The sequence below is a fragment of the Larimichthys crocea genome, chromosome III (assembly GCF_000972845.2).
Source record: "Larimichthys crocea isolate SSNF chromosome III, L_crocea_2.0, whole genome shotgun sequence".
Taxonomy (NCBI): Eukaryota; Metazoa; Chordata; class Actinopteri; family Sciaenidae; genus Larimichthys; species Larimichthys crocea.
Window position 1 is genome coordinate 46,713,255 of NC_040013.1, and position 24,099 is coordinate 46,737,353.

The 24,099-nt window shown below is 42.2% G+C and overlaps 1 protein-coding gene across 7 annotated transcripts in view; it reads right to left on the minus strand.

The window, feature by feature from the left end:
- Positions 1–1,138: 1,138 nt before the first annotated feature.
- The window catches only part of cpeb3 (cytoplasmic polyadenylation element binding protein 3), a 42,669-nt gene continuing 19,708 nt past the window's right edge, over positions 1,139–24,099 (minus strand). For 4 of the 7 annotated variants that reach the window (XM_019272803.2, XM_019272804.2, XM_019272799.2 and 1 more), the window contains exons 5-11: positions 22,272–22,295; positions 20,703–20,870; positions 19,604–19,693; positions 10,688–10,806; positions 9,949–10,063; positions 9,273–9,454; positions 1,139–7,860 (exon numbers count right to left, since the gene is read on the minus strand). In XM_019272803.2, coding sequence (XP_019128348.2) covers positions 7,633–7,860; positions 9,273–9,454; positions 9,949–10,063; positions 10,688–10,806; positions 19,604–19,693; positions 20,703–20,870; positions 22,272–22,295 — 926 coding nt within the window. In that variant the 3' untranslated portion in view covers positions 1,139–7,632. The remainder of the gene's footprint in view (positions 7,861–9,272; positions 9,455–9,948; positions 10,064–10,687; positions 10,807–19,603; positions 19,694–20,702; positions 20,871–22,271; positions 22,296–24,099) is intronic. The other 3 variants (XM_019272802.2, XM_010734583.3, XM_019272800.2) reach the window with 2 other exon arrangements.

Here is a 24,099-nt window from a genome sequence, read left to right on the forward strand (position 1 = left end):
TGGCGTAGTTGCATATCCTAGAATGCGACTAATAAGCCCTGAACCTGAGTGAACCTAAAATATGGGCACATTAATCATCTTCTGACACAAGTATACATATTTAAGGATCATTTACTGCTTTATTGCAGCCACGCTCTGCAAAGGAAAACTTTAGAAGAGGACGCAGACACAGCAGCAGATGGCACTTTAAGGAGTTCTTGTCTTTGTTGGCCTTAAAATTGGTTTTCAGAGTTCATTCCTGGTCTATTAAAGCTTGTAAATGGACCTTGTGGTGAGAGTGTTTTGTCTGCTTCGGTTTCCAAGGTCAAGAATTAAGTTTCAATCTCAACTTTTGAGCCAACATGGACAAGGGGTCCTGAAAAGTGGAAATGTTCATGCAAAAAAGAGCTCAAATAATAAGCATTCTATAAGCAGCTGAACACCTGCATTGTGTAATTACTGCTGAATAATTAGTGCACGTTTTGAATTATTCTTTGAAATTTAAGAAAGGTAAGATTCAATTTCAAAATGTTTTATTTGGGGGTTCACAGTTGAAGATGGAAAAGTCAAGAATGCAGAGTTTCCAGTCACTTATCTGAGTGGAGTCTTTCCTGGATCATGTGACATGACAGAACATAACCTGATAGGACAGGTCTGCTTTGATTATCATCTGTGGTCCAGATGTGCAAGTTTTCATCTGGAACTCTGGCCTTCTTTTTTTTTTTTTTTGGACTCATTTGTCTCAATTTTTTTTTAAATATCAGACACTTGAATTTTCTGTCTGAACTTGTGAACTCAAAAAATGACACTTAAAAATCACCCATAAATCAAAGTTGTTAATTAAAATTTAAACCACAAATTCAGACTGGTTTTCAAAATAAAATATTTCCATCATTTACACTTCCATGACAACTGCATCGAGACTGTGATCCAATGGAAAGCTCCAGAATAGCTACTAAATGGGCTTCATGGGAAGATTTGTTTTGTCAGACACAGACAGAGTTCATTATGAAGGCCCCACCTGAGTCTGAAGAATGAATCCACTGTACTGAAAGAACACGTGTGGATGTAAGGACAGTAAGTTAATGCGAGTTAGTACTGGTCAGCTTTTTGACGACAGAGAGGGAGAGGATGCCATGCCAAAGACCACAAGGTTTCACAGCGTCATACAACTACGTTTAATAAGATTTGCTTATTAGTACATAAAAAGGAAAAAAAATTAAGATGTGAACTACAAACTCTGAAGCAGTAGTAAGCATTAGCAGCACTGAGCTTCATGTTTTCAAATCACAGTTATACTGCAAAAAAAAAATTCAGACCAAGTCAACAATCTCAAAAAGCCTCGCCAAGATAGAACCAGTGTTCAAGTCAGGAAATAAAAAAAACCTAGAAAATAAAAGCACAGATGCTTTAAGAAAAACCAGAAACAAATGTACATTTCAGAAGTAGTGGGATGTTTGTGGAAAAAAAGCACACTACCAGTCTTTTTATTTTTTCATCTATTTTGAGATCACAACATGACGAGACCTACAGTGTTTACCTACCCAGAGAACGCCCATGAAGCAGAAGTGAATATACAGTATACTATCCAAGTCTAGTTACATGAAATACATACGTATATCTATAGAGAGGAATATATAAAATGGTTTGCCATCATCCAAATCATGATCTTTTTCATTTGCACATACACTTTAGTGTTATAGTTTCAGGTAGAAATTCTTTTGAGTGAAAGAGAAACTTAAAAACAACAACAACAACAAAAAAAAACACATGGCCAGAAATACTTGGTGGTATGGTGGTGAATAATACTGAGCCCTGGGAGAGAGAAAATGTGGGCCTATTTAAAAGACATGGGAGGTTGGGGAAGGGGGTGAGGGGTATTAGCATCAGCTGTATAAACTGGTAGAAAAGGCCAGCCAGAAATAACATTCTCACATGAGCAATGGAGTCTCTTTTTTTGGAGGGGGGGTTGAAGACAGTCGAGGACGGAAAGAAAAAAAACAAAACAAAATGGAGCTTCAAGCCTAAATGAAAGAAAATGTTTGACAGTTTGGGAATTATTTGCCGTCTTATTGAGAGCTACACGTGAATACCATTGTCACTCTCACGTCTGTGTAGTAACCCAAAGCCAGTTAGCTTAGCTTAGCATAAAAAAACAGCAAACAGCAGCCTGTCCAAATGTTTTTTTAAAAAAATGGCCCACGAACACCTCTACAGCTCGCTATATTACTTCATGTTACAAAAAACAAAAGTGTAAAAGGACACAATGAGACTTGACCGGGGCGGTCACTGCCTCCAGCCAAGAAATAGTCTGGTACACAAACTCTTTGCATGGATTAAACCAACAAAACACACGTTAGTGAGTCTGAAGTGCTAACAGGACAGAGCCAGGCTAGCTGTTTCCCCATTTCCAGTCTTTATGCTAAGCTAAGCTAACAGGCTGTAGCTTCATATTGAACAAAAACAAGAGCATCTTATGAAGCTTCAGCTAATGGACCATTATCTTAGCCTAGCATGAACACTGGAAGTAGGTGGGGGACAGCCAGCCTGGCTCTGTCAAAAATGAACATAGTGGCACCTCTAAAGCTGACAAATGAACCTGTACACAAACTCAAGTGTAAAAAGCACAAGCTTTAGTTTTAGGGTCGGTTATATGACGGACTGATTCTTGGCTGGGTGTTAATGCTAAGCTAAGCTAACCCTCTCCTACTACGATATGATAGTGGTGTCTGTTTTCTCGGCAATGAGACGAAGCGTATTTCCCAAAATGTCAAACTAGTCTTTTTAAAAAGGCAGGGGAAATGTAGGATTTTGCCAAAGAAATTTAAAAACAAATATTTTGCACAGAAACAAACCAAAGACACTTTAAACCATCGTCTCTATGAATAATTACGATTCTACAGCGATACATGCGCTTCCCACTTAGCATATGATACAGTGCATCTCTACATTTACATTCATACTTAAATACAGTCACACTGGTGCACGGACTGAACCTAGGAGACGGGAAGAGGAGTGTGACATGGCTGTTTCTTTACGAGGAGCTGTTGAATATTTCGTATGTGAGGAAATGTTGCTCTCCACTGCACAAAGTGAGGAGGGGTTATTGTAGAGTTAGTGCTAATAGTAGTAGTAGTAGTAGTAGTAGTAGTAGTAGTACTGGAGTAGCAGAAGCAATGTAAATGGTCAGTGGTGTTGTCCATCTTCCACAATTACATCACAACATACTGCATGTATGCTCCATTCTGCCATTTTTATTTTATTGCCCATTCATTTGTTTACATTGCGAATCACTTAAACATCACCAACCACCAATCTGTTTGTGAGTAGTTTCTCTTTTTTTTTTCTCCGTAGATCATTTTCACACTAATGTAAGCAACATCAGCGAGTTAACACATAAAGCTTAGCATTTCAAGAATCGAGACACTTTAGTAACAATATTACAAAGTTGTTGTTTTTTTTTTCTTCTTCAGCTTCAAAAAATGAAAAAAGGTGAACAAACGAAAAAAATAAACTTTTAAAGAATTAGCATCATAAAATTAATTTATTCCAAGTAAAAATACAAATTAATATTAATGACATTGACCAGATATGAAAGTCTCCCCCAGAAATAACTATTAATGGTTGAGAAATAAGTCTGTAAAGAAAAAATACGAAATAAAAATGAAAATATGTAAATATGTTTAAATTCTTTTCTTTTTTAGCAAAACTTTCTAAAAATAATGAAAATTTCTCAGTACAAAGGCTACATTACTACTGGAAGGTACTAGCAGGTAGAGTAGGTAAATACACAGTAGAAAATGATTTTAGTGAATCACAATGCTTGCAATGAAAATAATTCTGCAATAAAGATTTATGCCTCTTTTTCTTGTTTTCTTCTTTTCTACAAACAGTACAAACAGTATTGCACATTACAACAAAGAATCAAGGTTCTTAGCCTTAAAAAATGGGACTAATTCAAGTCTTGCGTGAATAGAAGGCCACCAGTCAATTGATGCACCTTGGGGGCTTTCGATCAAGTTACAGGTGAAAACACTTGTGTCTGTTTTTGTGTTAAAAATAACATTCTTGTCTCTCTACCTCCAGCCGTTCGTTCAGTGACTCTCACAAGTCTCCTTTTATTTTTTTTTCTCCCCGACGACGTCAGGCTAACAAATCAGGGTCACGTTGCTTTTTTACAAAAACAAAAAGGGAGCACATACTTTTAGGAAACATAAAAAACTTCTCTTAAAAAAATAATGAACAGAAGATCTCTTTCACAACTGTGGTCAGCATAGTAAATGATTGATTATAAATATACAAAAACGTGGGAAATATGTTCAGTTTTCTCTCTGAGCACCTGATAGTTTTTTTTAATTATTCCTAAAGAGCTCTTCTCTGACGTTTTCGACCAATTTGACCAGTGGGACACTCACCCTCACTTCCACTGTAATAAAGTAGACTGTACTCTCACTAACTACACCATTATATTAGTTATAAAGCTCTAGCTCCTTCAGTTGTTGTCTTTTTCAAAAAAATAAATTCTTAAAATAAAAGCAAATAAGCATGATAAAAATAAAAAAATCAACCATCTGTTAAATCATTTCTCTTGAAGAATTAAATTAATATATATTTTTTTCATCTGAATAAACTTACTTAGAAAATATCAGTTTCTCTCCTAATATATTTCAAAATTGAGGTATTGCAAAAGATCTTGTCAGTCAGAAAGCACGCTTTGTCGTCTTATTTTTTTTTTTTTGTCTTTTAACAAAAAGAACTGCTGACCGTCGAAAACTGTTCAGATACAAAGAGTAGTGCATAACAAATATCTATCATAGAGAAGGAACAAACATAGAAAACCTGTCTGGGTGGGGAAAGAAATGTCACAAAAACACCCAGAATTCACTTTCATAGGGATACTTATTATTACTCATGGTTAGCCTCTTGTTTTTTTTTCTATCAGTAAAAAAAGTATCTTCTGCTTAGTTTTCAATTAGTTTTTTTTTCTCTTTCGGACAACAAAAACATCTATCGTAAAGGAAAAAAAAAACAGTTTGCGACTAAAACGAGAAAGAGGAGAGGGACTGCGGGGCGCCAGCACAGGACAACCACAACTCACGGACACACACAAAAAAAACAAAAGAAAGAAAAGAGGGGATGACACACATTAACTTGCAATGATGTAGGATCCCGTTGGGATTGTCCACAAAACTGCTAAAACCAGTGTAACTTGCCCCCCGCCCCAAAAAGAAAAAACCCCAGAGCCGCCCCTGTCTTCAGCAGCCAATACTTAGAGTTTCTATGCATTGCATTCAAAACTACCTCCCCCGTTCCTCACCCACCCACTCCTGTTTGAACTGCATGCTATTTTTTGATAAAAACTAAAAAGATATATATGTCCACCATGTTTTTTTTTGTGTTTTTTTTAGCAGGTCCATTACTTCAAGCTTTGCAGGAAAAAAAAAATCTGGATAAATATGGTAACCCCAGCTTTGCACATCTGCATCTTCTGGCAATATTCCCACCCACTCAAGGACCCCCAGTCATGTAGTGAGAGCATGTGCAGAGCTCAGTTTATCAAACCTCAAGTCTCCAGTAGCTTCAATGTTTTCACGTTACCCACCCCCTCCCCTTTAAATTTCTTCTTTCCGTCTGCCCTCTTTCTTTCCTCATCTAATGGACTGCACGGCTGCAGCCTCCTCCGTGTGTTAGGTGGTCTGTTAAAAGTAGAACACGTGAGCTCTTTGGTTGCATTCTGGGACGTAAACGTGCGCTTTTGTCAACGGTGGGACAAATAATAATAATAATAAAAAAAAGAATAAAAAAACAACAAAAACAAAGACCTCAGTTCTCAGTTTAAGCTCACATTGTTGCGTCCTCTCTTCAGATCAGACTGTGTGTGTTTGTAGGCCTGTTTGTGTGCGTAAGAAAGATGGCCGTCTGTGTGTGTGTGTGTGTGTGTTTGAGTCTATGTTCGTGTGTGTTGAGAGGCTTCTGTGTATACTGGTGCAAGTGTGTGTACAAAAGAACATATATACGTGTGCATACACTAGTTATGAAGTTTCACAGGACTTCTATGTCGGACATTAACGACAGTTAAAGCGAATCACAGTTCTAGGCATACTCAGACCTAACTACATACGGTATAAAAAATTGCACAATTATATCAACAATCACTGCAAAAAAGTACTTCACCTATCATAGACAGTTTTAAATGGTAATCCTACATTTAATTCGATTTGTGATTATTAAGGTTTGTTTTTTTTTTTCTTTTTTCTTCCCCTGTCGTCGTGATGCGTTCGCTGCCTTGTTTTGTGCAGGAACCATCTGCTCTGGCCGCCCTGTGGCGTGGCCCGTCAAGCCCGACCGGCGGTGGCGCGGAGTCGCCATGATTCCTTTTTGACCAGTCTTCCCTGTTTCTGTCCAGTTTCGTGCGAGTCGTACGTACGTCTGTAGTGTGTTGTGCAAACATGGGCAGAATCGAATAGTAGACATGATACTGAAAAAAGTCTATTGCATGCAGCAACCTGATTGAAATAAACATGCAGTTAGCGGCGACCCACCCCGACCCCCCACAGAAAGGTAGCCATCGTCGCCTAAGGGGTGCCCCCCTCCCCCCTGTGATAGCTCGTCATTTCTCTACATCTGTTATTTATTATTTTACACCCTAGCCTGAATAAAGTACTTATGGTATCTGTTTATACCATGGATTTAGCAGCAAAGCTATTGCAGCATTACATTTACATAACACTAAAAAATAATGTTATTATAAAAATAAAGACCTAGAAATCGAAAAGCAAACTAATCCGATTGCGTGTATGAGGTATTAATATTTTCAGAGTCAAAATTGAGAGCGAATATAGCTGTGTTATTTTTACTCGGGGCGATACGGGCCCACACTACTGGATAGTTGTTAAATCTTGCTACATCTTATGCCACCTATTTAGCTTTTCTGTATGCATTAATTTCATTTGCCTTTGGTAATGACTTCTTTTTTTTTCCTCTCTAGGGGCAATATAACTACAGCTTTTGAAAATAAGTGCATGCTCCTTTTACATAAAATTTAAATTATCTATATATGTATAGATAGGTACAAAACAAAAAATATATACTTTTTTTTAAATATTTGTATGGTCCCACCTCTGTGTCAGTAAAGGGGGGGAGGGGGGGTCCAACAGGACGTACCACACCACCCAGTCAACAGAACGGGAAACTGAAAGTAGGTGTCTAACATACCATCCTGTGTGTGTGTGTGTGTGTGTGTGTGTGTGTGTGTGTGTGTGTGTGTTATTTGCGTGTGTATGTATGTGTGTGTGTTTAGTGAGATTTTGTGCAAATTCTAAGCTGATAGACTTTCGCATTTCATTTCCCCGCAATGCTTCATCAGAGGGGAACACTACACAATGAGTTCAGAGCCGTGTGGTATGAAGACAGTCCCATGTGTTTGACGGTATCCTTTTTTTTTTTTTCTCATGAGGTGCTTGTGGGGAGCAGGGTGGAGTAGGTGGAGCTGTGGTGGTGGCGGTGGTGGTGGTGGTAGGGGGGCGTGGTGGGGAGTTGCAGCGCTGTCCCGGCCTGTAGGGTTGGAGGTGTGCAGGAGGTCTTCGAGGGGTTGTAGGGAGTAGGGAGTTGGGGGGTGTTCACCGGGAGCAGGGCTGACTCGTGAACCCCCACTCAGCTCCATCGGAAGGACACGTGTCGAGGGCGGTCGCCCCCCTCCTTCACCAGTGGCTTGTGAAACTCTCGGCCGGCCCTCGAGTGGATGCTGGCCCAGCAGTACTCGCAGTAGTACTGCAGGCAGGTGACGTTGGCACAGAAGAAGGGGGCAAACTTCCCCCCGCAGCGCGCCCCCTGGCACTCATCACACATCTGGTCATCCAGGACGTACGGCTTCACCTCCACCTGGGAAGACGGGAGAACGAGAGGAGGCGTTTAGTTATTCCCCATCCACTGATACACATCGACATGTGCACAGCTCAACATGGATTCTGCCCTGGATGGGCACATTCCAGTAAGTAACTCTCTCAGCTGCTGGCATTGGGTCAAACGTTGGCCTGCACAACTGAGTGTAGTTACAGTAGAACAATAGTCTCACATTGCCTCTTTAAACAATGTTAAAGGCTTCCTGTAAGACAGATATTGTTACTGTTATGTGAAAATCATATTTGAAAAGAGGTGAATTATTTAACCTTGTTCTTTATACTAGAAAAATACACTGTAAAACTAACACCCTATGTAAACGTGCCGAAATAACAGCCATGTTGATCTAGGTGAGTCAGCTCTCCACAAACACCCATGCGAGGCAATCTCCGTGCAAGTTTCTCGAATAAAACCCGGGCTAGATTGAAGCCCCTCCGACGGCGAAATGAGTTTGACCATGAAGCCGGGGAGACAAGAAATGAGAGCTCAGTCGCCATGGAGACGCTTCAGTGCATGAGTAGGCAGGGTTGGGATGCTAACCTTGTTATAGCGTGGCCACAAAATGAAAGGTTATCAAATCCTTCAACTGGAGGAGACCGTCCCTCTTAGTTAAAACCCTGCTCTCAAAAAGTGCAGCGCAATATCCACGAGACAAATGAGGAGACGGCCGAGCAGACAACGTTGCCATCATATTAAATACCAGCGGATATAAAGCTGACCAGAGATAATTGTGGAACACAGAAAGGAAGAGAAAAGAGTCTGTGTTCCAGCATGACTTTAAACTCAAACTGCCCCATTTTTTTATCTTCCTCCTTCCGTTCAGACATCATGTGATTACAAAAATCTTACCTGCTTTCACAAACTGTATTTTGTTTTGAACATTATTTGTATTCCACCCAGTTCCAGTCATAATAACAACACCCTAAACCCCCACGGAAGATCGATGGTGATAGCTGAGGTGGGGTGGACTGCCCCGCCCTGCAGAAGCTCGCCTTCCTGGCTGACAACCAGTCTCTCTTGGTCACGATCTGTCTCGCTGCAATTGGCCGACGTGCCTAAAATAACCAGGCTGCAGCACAGCCCCAGTGGATATACATGTATAGGGAACTACTATAATTAAGCCAGCCCTGTGTGTCTGCAACTTGAAACATCTGTCGGGACTCCCGGCAGCCAAAGGCCGTAGTGATTGCACAGCCGGGCCCGGCCTTCCGTTATTGTAGGCTGTGTCTGTGCAGTTGGCCGAAAACCCGGCTATAATGAGAGCTCAGATACATGGGAGAGGGCTCAGGCAGAGTTCAGCTCTGCAGCATGCCATAGGAATGACTGTGAAAAACCTCAGCTGTGGGGGGAGAGAGAGGAAGGATATTGTGAACGGAGTGCACGAACTCGCTCACCCTTTTGTCGATGTCATTGTGCTGCAGCTGAACGAAGCGAGCGCTGATGGCAGCGATGTAGCTCTGCTGATTGGAGAAGGCCACACGGCCGGCTCCCTTTGGGTATTTGAGCTCCGGGTCGGTGTCGATGCCAGCGTAGCAAACACCTCCGTACAGCCGGTCCATGATCATAGCCAGCTCCACTGGAGAGGAGGAGTGAAGAAAACAGGGAGCGAGATAATTAGTGCTACAGTCAGGCCTCTTTTTTTCAGACACATTCTGGCATTTCTTCTGTCCTCAGCCTTTCTTAAAAAAACCCAAAAACTTAAAGGTTTAACTTGGACTCTCATGAGTGACGCTTTTATTACCTAATGTAAAAATCTACCCTACTCCACTATTCATCAGAGCAGCAGTCTCAAACTGCTAGTATAATTAGTAGGGGTCACATTGCAGACAAGCCAGCGATGTTTATCCCAAGAACAGAAGGCCTGAGCCTTCCATTACACCATGAATTCTTAACATGACGACCACTTGGCCCGCTTCCTGGAAACCCAAGTAGAGGATTGCTTTCTCAGAGGGAGAACTTTCATTACAGCCTCCAGGCAACGCGCTTCATGCCAGCCAACGTTATGAAGCCAATTTAGAGGCTTTTGGGGGATTGCAAAAAGAAAATATTCCATTCATATTAGTAAGCTACCTGCACGCAGGGGCCGCGGCACCCCCCCTACAAAGATGGTCTTGCGGGGGTCCAGAGGCTGGGAGCCATCCATGACGAAATCGCTGTCGCTCAGGTTCCAGGGACGGATCTGGACCTGCATGAGAAAGAAGGAAAAATGTAGCCATTTACAAGACGATGTGTGGTATACTTCCTGTATTTTATTCTATTCTGTGGAGGGCAGTAACAGTCAGTCGCTCCATCACGGAAAAATCCAAACAACTATCGGTTGGATTACTGCGAAAAGTTGTACGAACATTCATGGCCCCCAGAGGATGTATTCTAATGATTTTGTAGCTCCTCTGACTTTTCATTGAACTCCACCATTCAGTTTATCATGTCTATGTGTATGTATATGTATATTGAAACAAAACGTTTGTACACACATTCATGGTCCCCAGATGATGTATCCTAATGACTTTGCCCCAACCTGTTATCTAGCCCCATCAACAGGTCAACATTTTACTCTGTCCAATACAATAGTAGCATAATCACTGCAAGCACATTTGCATGCCGATTCACATTTGCGAGCCTCGCAGAGCAGCTAGAATGGCCGTAGTCTTCTTATACAGATCAACTGTATTTCTTTTTGGATTCTAATTAGTTAATCATCAAAGTTGAGTCCTTAAATTATCTGTACTTTTGGACAAGCAGGGCAATAAGGTGGACATGCGATGAAATCTACTTGTTGATGTTATTTTACTGAACGTCTGTGGCTTACCGGTTTGTCTTTGATGGTAGGACTGGATACACACAGATAGAGCTTGCCATCCTCCTCAATGCAGGCATCGATCAAGGCCTGAACAGAAGTCTCTTCCTGGAAGAGCAGGAAGGCATAGCCTGGAAAAAAAGAGCAAACTGATTTTAGGAACAAAAGCAAATGTTCTCTGACAAAATCTACATCTGTTGCATTTAATAGTCATCCCCTCGTGACCATGCTGCTTTAAACTCTGTCCTCTGGGCAACAAATCATAGACATTTGAGTATTCTCTAGTGTCTACATTGTACAAGTCACAATCCTATGACTAAGCCCCTAAAGGCCCCGTTTTCCTTGTAATTATTCATAGTTTCAGACAATTTTGTCTCCACACAGCCATATGACCTTGTGGCCTGTTCTTCTGTCCTCCTTTGCCTCGCCTGCCTCCGTAAGACTCTCTCTGCCAGGAACTTCGCTGCCTGTGCTGCTTCAGATTAAATGGCTAAGAGTGCTCCACTCCTAAAGCAACCATGCAAAATTGATCAGCCTAACCCACTGCAGATCTTCCCTGAGAATTGGTTCAGGTAGAGAGAGTTTGGTGATGTCTGCGCAAAGCAGAAAGAAAGAGAAATTCAGACAGTCACTCTGTACTGCTGAATTATTTAGCACAGAGAGCCGAGAACCTATCCAAGGTCAGAGCTATTAAGCCAGTTTTAGAGGGACAGAAAGCCAACTCAATAGAGTACACCCATCACATAAATGCTACAGGGGGTCAGCGAGCAACAGGGATCTGATTTATACTGAGAGAGAACAAAGAAAAAGCCCCTTTTGACGGCCAAGTAATAAATACACGGTACTTGGCGTGAGTGAATATATTTGCACGAGCATCAAAAAGCAGCAGATGTTGCTGCACACAATCATCTCTGAACGGATTGTAAATTATTAGTGTATTGCTCTGGGTATGTTAGCAGAAGCCCATTACCAACTGTGGCACCCATGAGTCAGGGGAATATGAGCTGCTGTCTCAGTGGAGCAACTGGGATGGGTAGATACTGTATGCACAAGTGCACACATACACACACACGCCCAGAGACCAGTTCCTACACTCCGTCTCCATCTTCCAATCACTTCGTCTGTAGCGTCCCTGGAGAATACTACAAAAGCCATGTGTTCTGTGTTTCTTGCCTTTTGTACTGTCTCGCAGTATCACCCTCACATACACACACACACACACTTACACAGACAAATGCATGAGTGAAAATGCAGAGGAAGAGGAATGTGCAACTGTCATGTTTCACTTTTAACATTCCTGAATGGAGCTGCTGCACATGAGATGGGGGGGGGGGGACAGAGAAATAAAGCCTGACTCTGCAGAGTCAGTCATCTGTGGCAGGCGGATAGGTCTGAGGGAAAGTGTGTGCTGCTTTAAAGGGAGTGAGGGGAGGGGGTAAAAAGAAAGACAAGAAAGAAAAAAAAAAGACAGTGAGCATCAAAGATGGACTGGAAAAAAAAGCAGGTGTGTAAGCAGGCGTGCGAGTCCTGATGAGTCATCAAACTGTTGCTGCTCTGACAGAAGCCTTTGTCTGTGCGTGACGTGACAGAGTCCTGCCTGAAGCAGTTGATGACAGTTGTGACTTTCTGACATTTGCGTCTACCTCAGCAGAGTCTGCAGATCACCATGTGGCAAAAATAAGAAGCTTCAGCGTTACGGTGTGATGACGAGTGTAAGAAAATCATGTTTGTTTACAGATTAGTGGACAAATGTGGGAAAAAAATAATAATTTTTATGACACCAACCAAAAAAAAAGTGGAGCCTAAATTCACTCAGACAGAAAACATATCATGATAATGGTTTAGCTGAATCTGTTGATTTTAAAGCCAAAATATCAAATATCTGCAAGTTCCAGCATCTCAGTTGTCCGGATTTATTGCTCATCTTCGTCATATATGACAGTATACTTGGGTATCATTGGGTCTGTAATGGATATTGATTTTACAAAGTGTTATTTCTGTCAGCATGAATCATTTTGTTGCTGACCACCCATATGACGATAAGATGATACTGATAAAATGAAACACATCACCACAATCACCTCTCTTAAAAGGACTTCATGTGTAAATGAATACGTTTTATAATATTAGCAGCAATGATGGTAAGAACAGAAAGGGGCGATGCAGGGCAGAACCAGGCCTGTGTGTACTGCAGCATGATCATTAACACGTGTACCATAATTGGTATAATTATATTATGCGTCCCTTTTGGATCAATAGCAGATTTTACCCCCTGCCAATGCATTAGCATACACAGTGTTGCTTGATTGTATCCATCCAGTATTATGCAAAGTAACCACAGAGGCTCTAACTAATTAACAGCTTTTAGCGGTTGTTGTTATGAACCCTGTAGAGTAACAGGCTAATAACCTCAGTAGGGCCATAATGTGTTCTCTAATAATAAGCAGTAACGTTTGTGGGCAAAACTAAAATATTCACAATCAAACCTAATAGCAGTCAGCTGCTTCGAGTGACCAGCTAATCGCTGTCTTTTTATAAATGGGTCAACATGGAGCCAACTCCTCTGCAGACCAGCCTCAAAGAATGCACAATTAAGACTGAACATTTTGTGCCTCGTCATCTTTCCCCATGTGCCTCGTCATCACCCGACATAAGACCCCTGTCTCTGTGTTGCCGGGTTACATAAAGAGGGTTTGTCATTGGGAGAAATCATGTGGTTTAGCACTGACATCTCCCCTCGGAGGAAAAAAACAACTGCAGTCTTGCACAAAAAAAAAAAAAAAAAAAAAAAAACAGCACGAAAAGGCAGAGCTAGCCAGCAGCTCATACAGTCTGAAGGAGGGAACAACGTGTTCCATGACCCAGGGCAGAAGAGAGAGACAGAAAGAGAGAGAGAGAGAGAAAAGAAGGAAGGGGAGAGGAGGAGGAGGAGTGAGACAGATGGAAAGAGAGGGGAAAGTGGGAAAAGGTAGAGAGAGAAGGAGGCAGGCATGAATGACTGCCATGCAAGAGAGTTTGGAAATGCATGGGAGGGCATGGCGAGCGTGAGGAACACGGGGCAGAAAGAGACTAACGTAAAGCGTAAAGTTACAAAACCGATGGCCTGGAAACAAGTCAGACAAGCTTTTCCATGTGCTACACTCAATTTCACACTGAAAGCACTGTAAAAGCACTGTGCTGACTTCGATTACATCCTTCAAACATGTCGGGGGGGAAATGAAGTACCAAACTTCATGCCTTTAAGAGAAATCTGTGTAGTGGAAGAAAACTAAAGATTAAAAACAAAACTAAAAGAAAAATACCACTATTACAGTCTTAATAGTAGACCTCTGGTGGCATCTGTCTGTTGTTATCCTGCGCACTTTTAACAGCCATTATTCATGTAAATAGACCGCATCCCAGTTCCATTTTGAACAATATAATTTAAAGTTTTTATAAATATTAACAAATTTGCTTGTGTTACATCTGTGCTATATGACACAGATCATTTTTGTTTTGTGTTCTCTGGCGGCAGAGGTTCCATAAGGACACAGTAGGTCAATATGATCGATAGCCTGAACACCCCAGATACTCGATTCTCGGTCAGTGTGTACATAGCTGAATATGACACGGCTTTACACCAAACCGCATAGCAGCCTGTGCAATATTCCATAGGGCTCTATGCCACTTTAATGCTCTGATATTTAGCCTGAACGGTGCTGAGGATCTGTCCTTTTCCATCAGCCTTGCGCAGTGCAGAGGCTTACACCACGGCAGGAGAGCGTAGATCTGCAGTGGCTCGTGCCTGAGATTTATAGGGCTTTGCTGCTGAGCTCCCAGCACTGTCCAGGGAGGAACAGAATACATATACCCGCAGCATTTTCCGGCCTAAAGAGCGCTGTTTACAGACAAACGATAGGCAGGGTGCCTCGTGGGTTTGCGCAGACAAACCAATGACCTCACCCAGCACAGCCTTTCCTGTTACCGAGGCCAGCAGTTTGACTCATGGAGAGAAACGGTTACCTCAACTGCAACCTGATGACAATTTGTCAAATTGCCGTAAAGACACTCCAACCAACTGTAACCACTTAACCAGCAAACTGCTACATGAGAATAGCAATAGGCTAGCTTAGCAGGGTAAATGGGGAAACAGCGTAGTTTGATATTTTTTTGGGAAATATGCTTATTTGTTAGGCGTGCGTACGTTCTATGATGCTACTGCAAGGAGCCAGTTAGCGTAGCTTAGCATTACAATTAGAAACATTACATTACATTGCATTTGGCAGACGCTTTTAGCCAAAGCGACTTACAGAGGAGGACATAAGCTGAGAAAGGTGTAAAGGAGCACAGAGTAGTTGTTAGTTTTGTTAGTTTTGTTAGGCAGGGAAGCATTCTCGAAACAGTTTTTTAAAGGTCGAAAGGGATGTTGCTGTTCTAGTAGCCGTTGGTAGGTCATTCCACCATTTGGGGACGACCACAGAGAAGAAACAAGGGGACACAACAAGCTGGGAAAAATCTGAGTACCAGCACCTTTAACCTCTCTTAATACCAACGCTAGCAGTTTCCCCCTAGTTCCAGTCTTTGTGCTAAGCTAAGCTACGCCTTAGTGATAGAGCGTGGCATCGATCTTCTCATTGAAGTCTTGGCAAAAGAAGTGAATAAATGTATTTTCCTAAATGTCAGATTATTTCCATAGCCTGAAGATCAACTTAATACCACGTGTGCCACAACACAATATGCCAGAAAATATCTCAATCACCTTTGAGTTATGAAGGCAGATTAATGCTCTAAAAATACACGGCTGAGTGAAAGTATTGCATTGGTACCTGGTGCTAGCTGATACTTGACATCACCCACATACCACAGTGGAACTGATACTGTAGGGTCGGTCACTAAGTAGTACACAAACATCTTTCCACTGCTATATCAAAGTCGCACACATCGCTGTCCTATTCTCTCCAATACCTCGTCAACTGAGAGTTATGTTGACTTTGCTGAAATCCAATCCATGATGACTAGATAAACTGAGCGAGAGCACAGTCACAATGTGCATCTTTCTGGCTTTATTAGTGACATTCAAATCCAGGGCTTATCTTTTCATACTGGACCTCGGCAACACGACGTGTGCGTGCAGATTTATTTCACACGGGCGAGAGTCAGCCCCTCGCTATCAGAGAAACATGGGAGCAAAAACAGGAGCAAACAAGAGCAAACCTGCACACACGCACACACACACACACACACAAAAAAAACTCACTCAACTTGCTCCAAAAAGTCTAGAGGCGGTTTTTCTGTGAAAGCATGGATGAAGCCAACCCTCCATGTATACTATCTATCCCATGAGAGAGTAGTGAGAGAGAGGGGAAGAAGAAAATCTGCAGAGGGCTGTAACTCTGCCACAAAATGTAAACAGACCAACTACTGACAGCAGCTTACACGGTGAGGGAAGAAGAAGGAGGCTTGGCAGCAAGGATGAGGGGAGACACAAACATCTGCTCCCCTAAAAACAAATATGGCCCTGAAGCTTTGGAGCAATTGGAGAGTAGTCAGTGATAGAGTAGGGGAGAGAAATCAAGCATCACTAATCATCTCAATATGAAGAAGTCACTCACTGGATAAAATCCCTACATGAAGGCAGGAAGAGATACCGAGGCCTGAGTAATGCAGCACGATGTAATGCTGTGACTGGTGCAACTGCAGCACCTCTCTCTTCTGCCATTATTTGAGCCTTGCAGCATCCGTGCTATATGAACCAGAGAGAAAAGCTCATTTTCTGTTTCTATTTTTCCTCATAATGGCATGAAAAAGCTCAAAATGACGGTCCGTAATCACACACTCTTCAGCTGTAACCTTTTCAAGCCTTCAAACAAGTCTGACACGTGCAGCATGACGTGAGCATTAGCATTTGTAGCAGTTTATAGCTCCCGGCGCTCAGGCTCAAGTGTACATCGAGCGTCATGTCGTCCTCCTCCTCCTCCTTTCCCCCCGCCAGTCAGACACAGAAATAGCTCACTAACACTTCAAGTTTATTGCCAACAAACAGTGACGACGGTATTGGGCACCATAGTGATCCGAGCTTATTGGTCACGATTTTATGAGAGAGGGTGAGATGGCTGAGAAAGCAGCATGGTTCATGATAACACTGGTAGGATTAACGGATTTTTGACCATCAGAACGAGCTGTAAATACAACACTGACATGTAAGCAGTTGCCTATTTACACATCATGCAGATGGAGCAAAATGAGCTTTTCTTTGGAGCTATGTTTCTGGCCAACTGTTCAATGTTCAAAGTACAACATTTGCGCTCTCTGGGTCTTCACCAATTCCTGAGAGTAATAGCTGGCTCTTTAGCCACTACAGTAAAAGTAAAACCAAAGGAAAGTGTCTTGGTTTGGTGTTGGGACACCATGTCCTGCCAGAACAGCTCCAACACACCTTGGCGTTGGTCCTTAAAGTCTGTGAAACAGGATGAACATAGTTTTTCCAAAATATATTCCCTCAGTTGGTGTTTTGATGACGTTAGTGGAGATTAATGTCTAACACGTCAGTCCAGAATCTCCCAGGTGTTCATGTAAGATCTAGTCACTATGAAGGACACAGCGTATGATTCATTTTCATACTCAACCATTCAGTGACTCCTCGGATCATTCGGGCATTGTCTATCACACCTGGAAGAGATTGCTCCCATCCGGACAGAAATGTTTCATCACAGGATAAAGGTGATCACTCAGAACAACTCTGTATTGATTTGCAGTGACTGTTCCCTCTAAGAGGACAAGTGGACCATGCCAATGAAATGACGCCCACAGCATAACCACCAGGGCCACCAGATCCCCTGACTGTAGAGGTCAAGCGTTCTCTTTGTGTACGCCACACAGGCACTCGCCCATTTGTCAAGAATATGATGGATGACTCATCTGACCAGATCACTTCTTTCCACATCTCTGTAGAGCAGCGCCTATGGTTTTTGCACCGCTGAACTCTCAAATATGCATTCATCTTTGTAATAAGGGGTTTGTGCACAGCACTGCTATAATATCCTCTCTATGTAACTGTTGACGGACTGTTCTTGCTGACATTCTCAGTCCCCTAAGGAAGAATTATTCTTCTGTTTTTCCTTACATATAGCTTTAATCCACGAAAAACACATAAAACCACTGTGGGCAGAAAAAGCTAAAATGCTCTGTAAAGATGAGTAAATCTATGGCCAACATATCAAAATGTGGGTCCCAAACATTCCATCTACTACTGTTCAGTTACTGAATGAGCAAAAATGATGCTACTCATGTGACTTTTTTCCTTCATCTTTTCTTCTCTACCACAAATCTTGCGAGGAGGAATGTAATAAAATATCTCAAATGAAAAACGACAAAAGAAAGACTGTCCCCCCACTCTCCCAAATATTTGGACTACTAAAAACACATAAACCCTTTTATTGAATGGCTTTGTTAGATACTTGATTCTGATTGGTCTATTACAAAATTCTATGGTCTGTAATTTCTGAATGGCAGACCACTGGTATGAATAACAGACCGTTGCTATGGATGTTGTTCTGATCACAGATTCTGGAAAGCCGCAATGGAACCAATAAAATCATTTGTAAGCTGATATTTTGTGTCAGATTATTGATTTCTTTCAGTAGCCGTGTAATAAGTGGGTCAGTGTTGCATATCAAGGGTGATTCAAGTCATGCATCAGCTTGTCAGGCTTTCTTTTCACAACAATGACCAGCTTGCTATACATTATCCCCATTTATAGTTATGAAAACATAAGAGCACTGTGCAGTTAGTTGATCCCCGTTCCTACTTCCTCTCCAAGTGGCCAGTTCTCTCCAAGTACCAAATGAGCCCTTGCTTGTCCCTGAAGTCAGACTGAGCCACAATATGAGTCATCGCTAAACCAAAACACTTTCATAACTGTGGACACACATCGCTGGCAGTTTAATGTGAAGCTGGACAGAAAGTGACAACTATCTTCCATTCGGTCAAGCTTGGAAGGACGTTTAACGCGAGGAGAGACCGATGACCTGTTGATGCAAATCCAACATCCGTAAATCAGCAGTTAGCTGCAGCACTGCAGGAGGACACACTCACACACACATGCACTTGCTCTCAACCTTGAAGCCATTAGTGCTAGGAACTCTGTCACCAGGCATCTGCCCAAGCTCCGTTGCCAGTTAATATGGAGAGTGTGGCATAAACAGGATATTTTTCCTTTGGAATTTTGGAGTGAGGAGAGGGAATTAAATTAGAATAAGAGATGAATTGTACACAGGTCACTAGTCCCCACATGTCTCCTCCCCTTACATGGTGGCGTCCTCTAGCTGCCATAAGCTCATTCATTCCCCTAAAAGGATGCTGCATTTTTCCTCCTGGCTTTGGATATTAGTAGAGCCGAGCCTATTCAAAATAATCCTCCAAAGCTAAAAAAAAAAAAGGATGTTGAAAAATGAGAGTGGGGGAAAAACTGGCAGTGATTTTTGCAGGTCCTCCAGATGCAGTGTATTACCATCTGCCTATGGAATGTTAGTTATTTCCAGAGTGTCTTTAATAGCTTTCCTAATATGACACACAGCGGCTCCTGAGCCAGAGGGAGTGATGTAGAGGCTCTGGAGAAGGTGGTGCTACTCTGATCACCTGCTTGAAAATGACACCCGAGAGGCTGCGCAGAAAAGAGGACAACTTTCACACTCCTCGGGTACTCATTCAAGCAAACACGTCTTGCGTCAAAACAGTTATTGAGTCATTATATACCGCATGAGATGTCCACAGGGGGTAACTCAGATAAACAGACACCTCCATGCTTACCCAGCATGAGCCACGAATTCTGGGTAACACGATTCTTCACAAAACTCTAAAATGGCGATGCACCCGAGGTGATATTTATTGGTGTAGACTTTGATGTCTGATGGGAAAATACAGATCATGCTCTGAGAAAGCTGTTGTTACCTTTAGGTGGGAAGTAGGATTTGCTCTCCGCTTTGTGGGGCCAGTCCACCACCAGGTGCCCATAGCGACGAAAACTGTTAGTGATTTCATCTGTGAGAATGAAGAAAATAGGAAAAAAAACAGGCTGAATGTTATGTTTTATGACACTGTAAGATATGTAATATGCATATGCAGAGGCACACTCTGTGATGAGACAGACGCAGTTTCTATTTTTCGCCCTGTTCTTGCTGCAGTAGTAGCCACTGCATTAAACAGGAACGCAGGCCGGTCTGCACTGGGCTGACTCGTGCTGTGGAAACTCATTAATTTTTCAACCGGTTATGGGCACATATTGTGCATCAGCTCTGTGGTACATGTGCCTGTTCAACGGGGTGGACACATATGAAAGGAAACATTCCTTATTAACGCTTAAACTCCCTGGCATCCTCCAGAGTTTGTGGAAACAATTACTAATAGGTCCAATGACGTAACTGGTCACAGACGTTACACAAAGGCATTGCAAGTGACTTAGAAATCTACTGAATCTGAGGCTTGAAACCTTTTTACAATATGGATATTACTCTGAAGTATATCAAAACAAAAATAATTTAGATTCTTTGGCTTTGCTCTTGTCTACAGATTATATTGTCCTTTTGATTTAACTGTCCAAAGTCTGTCTTTTTTGGCTACATTAATTGAAGATTAAATGGGGGCTATTTTTGTTGTTTGTTATTTGTTAATGGTCATGTGCCAGACTTATGTGCTAAGCTAAGATAAGCTAAGCTACTGGCTGACATTGGGGCGGTATCAATCTTCTCAATAAATATGTGCATTTCTTTGAACTTTGACTTTGTTCTTGTTCAGGGCGCACACCATTTTTAACTGAATTTACAGCTGCTGAATGTGTATTAAATTAACATCTTCAACAAGGAATGTCAAGGTGCCCTTAAGCAGGGCTCAAATATTACAGTGTAACTGTTAGTGGCAAACAGCCAGAGACAAGGACTGTTCTGGGAGGCTTCCAGCTGTGAATGTACACTCTGTACCAGTAGAAAACTGCAGTACTGAGCCTGAAGTTAAGTGAAAACCTCTCACTAAAAGGCGTGAATCCTTCGTTTACCTTCGTCTATGTCAGGAGGGAGACCTCCGACAAAGACCTTCCTGGAGTAGCGCTCCATCCTCTCCCCGTTCTGACAGCGGGTTGGCGAGTTCAGGCCCGGGGTCAAGGAGGGGTCACCGTGGCCGTCGTCGAGGAAACCGTCCTCGAAGGGAAAAAGACAGGAGCGACCTGGGAGGAGAGGAAAAGAGAAGAAAGAAAGACAGGGATAACAGGGGAAGACAGAGAGGTGTGAGAGAGTGTGAAGTAAAAAAAAAAAAAAAAAAAAAGGGAGAGAGGGTGTGAGAGAGAGAGAGTGAATTAATCCCATCTGGAAACTATTTGCACAATCAGTTTGGATATTAGGATAACGCTCACAATTCTGACATAACTCTTGAAAGGTCTTATCTTTCCTGATAGGAAAAATTGTTTTGATTTTCTGTTATAATTTGAAAAAACAACGCCCCCCACCCCAAAAAGAAAAAGCCCAATATGGCCAAAGTATGCAGACACCCATGAAGATACAATGACTCTCAGTGTCCAGAGTCATGTGGGAAGATTTTCAAATACTTTTGGCCATAGTGTTTATCAAATTATAATCATAATATCGAAATGTTGTCTTGGGAACTTCCTGGTGACACAAACTCCTAAATCCTTATTGCAAAATCAATCTTCCTGAGCAGCATGCTGAACTAAAACACAGTTATGAGCATGGTTATGGTATTCTCTCCTAGTCAGACACGTCTTTAGAAGTTAAAACATACTATGCTGTTCCACTGATGCAGACAGTTTTTCCAATTGTAATATGTACGTTCCATGCAGAAGCGCCACATTCATGTGTCTTTCTTTAGCCGGGTTGATATTTGACTCTTACTGATGTAGAAAGCAATTCAATTCTTTACATAGTAGAGAGTACTGCACTTTCTGTCTCCTCCTGTGTTCATGTCAGCACCTTGTGAACAGCTTTGATTGAAAGCAGTTGGATTCAGACATTACTCGCCACACAGCTTCACCATGCTACAACCCGTGACATACAACCCCAGCCCAATGTTGCAGTGACCTTACAAATGTCATACAGCAGCTTTCCTCCTCGCTGAAGAAAGACAGATTTAGTCAAAAACCAAAAAAAAAAGCAAATCAAATCAGAGATGATCCATTCAGATGATGAATCACTTCTGAGTCAGCATACTCCTTCATAAATCTCCCGTTGTCCAGATCAGATGTTTTTAGAGCTGCAGTGATTTACAGCGGGGTGCATATGCAGTATGCTTAATATGTAATATTTTTCATATTATAAACATTACAGGGAGAACACTGACTCAGAAAAGAGTGAAAAGAAAAATTTGAAAAAGGTTTTTTTCCTCTCACCATCAAGCAAAACAAGATTCATAGAGACAGATTTATTGGACCTCGCCCCTTATTGATTAAATGCACAACATGGAAGACTGTGTGTCAAAATTAATATGATTTCATTCAATCACAGCACAGATGAAAAGCAGATAGTGACACCACACTAAGACACCCCCTCAGCCTCGGAGAGAGACACGACCCGGCATGGCAAACAGAACCCCCAGAGAAAATGCCACACGTTACCTCTTCTGCGGCCATAGCTCCGGGCTGCTTGTCAGCACAGTGGGGAAAGGAGAGAGACACAAGGAGAGACAGAGGGTTGGGTCAGGAACAAGGGTAGGAAAGAGATACAGAGAAATGGGTTTTGTGGAAATGAAGCAAAACCAGGAACATCTCTAAGGCAACAGTGAAACCACAGATGGCCACACCTAAGGTTCAGCAACGGGGGGAGGGTGATTATTACAGCCTGGCACCAGCCCATGGTAAACCTGCTGCACCTGCCTTGGCAACAAATGCATGCAGATGCTGCACTGGGGTAGGGCAGTGTGCGTGTGTTGGGGGTGGTGGGTGATAGGTGAGGTTTAGTCACGGAAATGGCCGAGATATTTAGCAGCATAATGTGGCGCTCCGTAGCCGGAGGTCATAATCTCTGCTTAATGAACCCGCAACGGCTCGTGTCCGTGCTAATCTTCTGTAAGTATTCACAAATGAGGCCATAAAGCAGAGTACATGTAGGGCTGAAGATTGAGCAGGTTAGTCATTATCATGGCCTTGGTGAAATATTAAAAGTTGCTCTCAGGTCAGGTATGGCAGATCGGGTGCGAGTGGAAACTTCCCACAGGATAAGGGCAGGGTATGAAGGTGGCTGGCAGCCCGGGGGGCTCTGGGAAGGGAGAGTGACAGGCGGACAGGAGGGGGGCAGTGGAGAGCCAGCTAAGATGTCAGGAGCGAGCTGATCTGAATCTATGACAAGGTGAAGGTACACCACTGTGATCGCTTATGTCTAATGAACCGCCTCAGATGTGCCAGTTCTCAGTATCATATCCGTCTCATCTTTTTTTAGATTATTTATGCCGATTTAACCGCAGTGAATCAAATTAAAATTCAAAATTAAAGACAACAATTCCTGCTTTCCTCTGGGTGCTTTTCTCAAATTTAGCTTTTGACCAACTGAGTGGTCTGAAATCAAGTTCCACTTACTAGGCTTTCCTGGAACTTTCAACCACATTTCACGTTGACCTCCCCATTGATAATTTTTTTCCACTTTCTTTCTCATTTCCAGTTAGTCAAGGTCAACTCTGTAGCTTTTTCCAAAGCTTGCTCCTACATTTTAGTTTGTGAGAGCTGTCCATCAGTCGTGGGCTAGCTTGGCAGTGGCAACCTTCGTGGCTGTTAAATGAGGCCAACACAAAAGTGCCAAAAACTGCAGTTCAGCAAGTCAGTCTCCATAAGTCCCCATGTTGAAATGTCCAGCTTCATAGCAGAAATGAACATGTTTACAGCCTGGTACAAAAAACTGTTCCCTGTCTGTGTCAGCTGTATTGAGGATGAAGTTCTTTATTATATGTTAATAATAATGCATAATTAAGAGCCTGGCTGCTTTGATTGACAGGTGGGTGCCGTTAGAGGTGGCTTGTTTGGGCAACCCCGGAAATAGCAGCCAGGTGCTTGTTCTTAATGCGGTAAGTTTCACCATAGTACTATCATCACACAATTTACATTTGACTTCATTGCCTTTCTGGAGGTAATGCTCTCACACTGAGCTTCTTTTATTGAGCTTCATATTTAAGAAGGCTTTAACAGAGTGTGTATGCAAATGTTCCTATAGACTGACAGTTAACTGCTGACATCCTGCGTAATGACAGCTGAACTATTTCCATGAAAAATATGCAAAAGCTATCCATGGAGAAAGACCCAGAGATTCATTTGAAAGCAAGGTAGGTAGTAAGTGGACATTGAGTTCATAGTGAGTTAATTCTTTTTCCAAAAAGGGCCGTGTTATTTCCAGTTTGTCAAGGTGCACTTAGTAGTTTTTTCCAATTGCTTTTTTGATTGTCTTCTCCCCTGATGC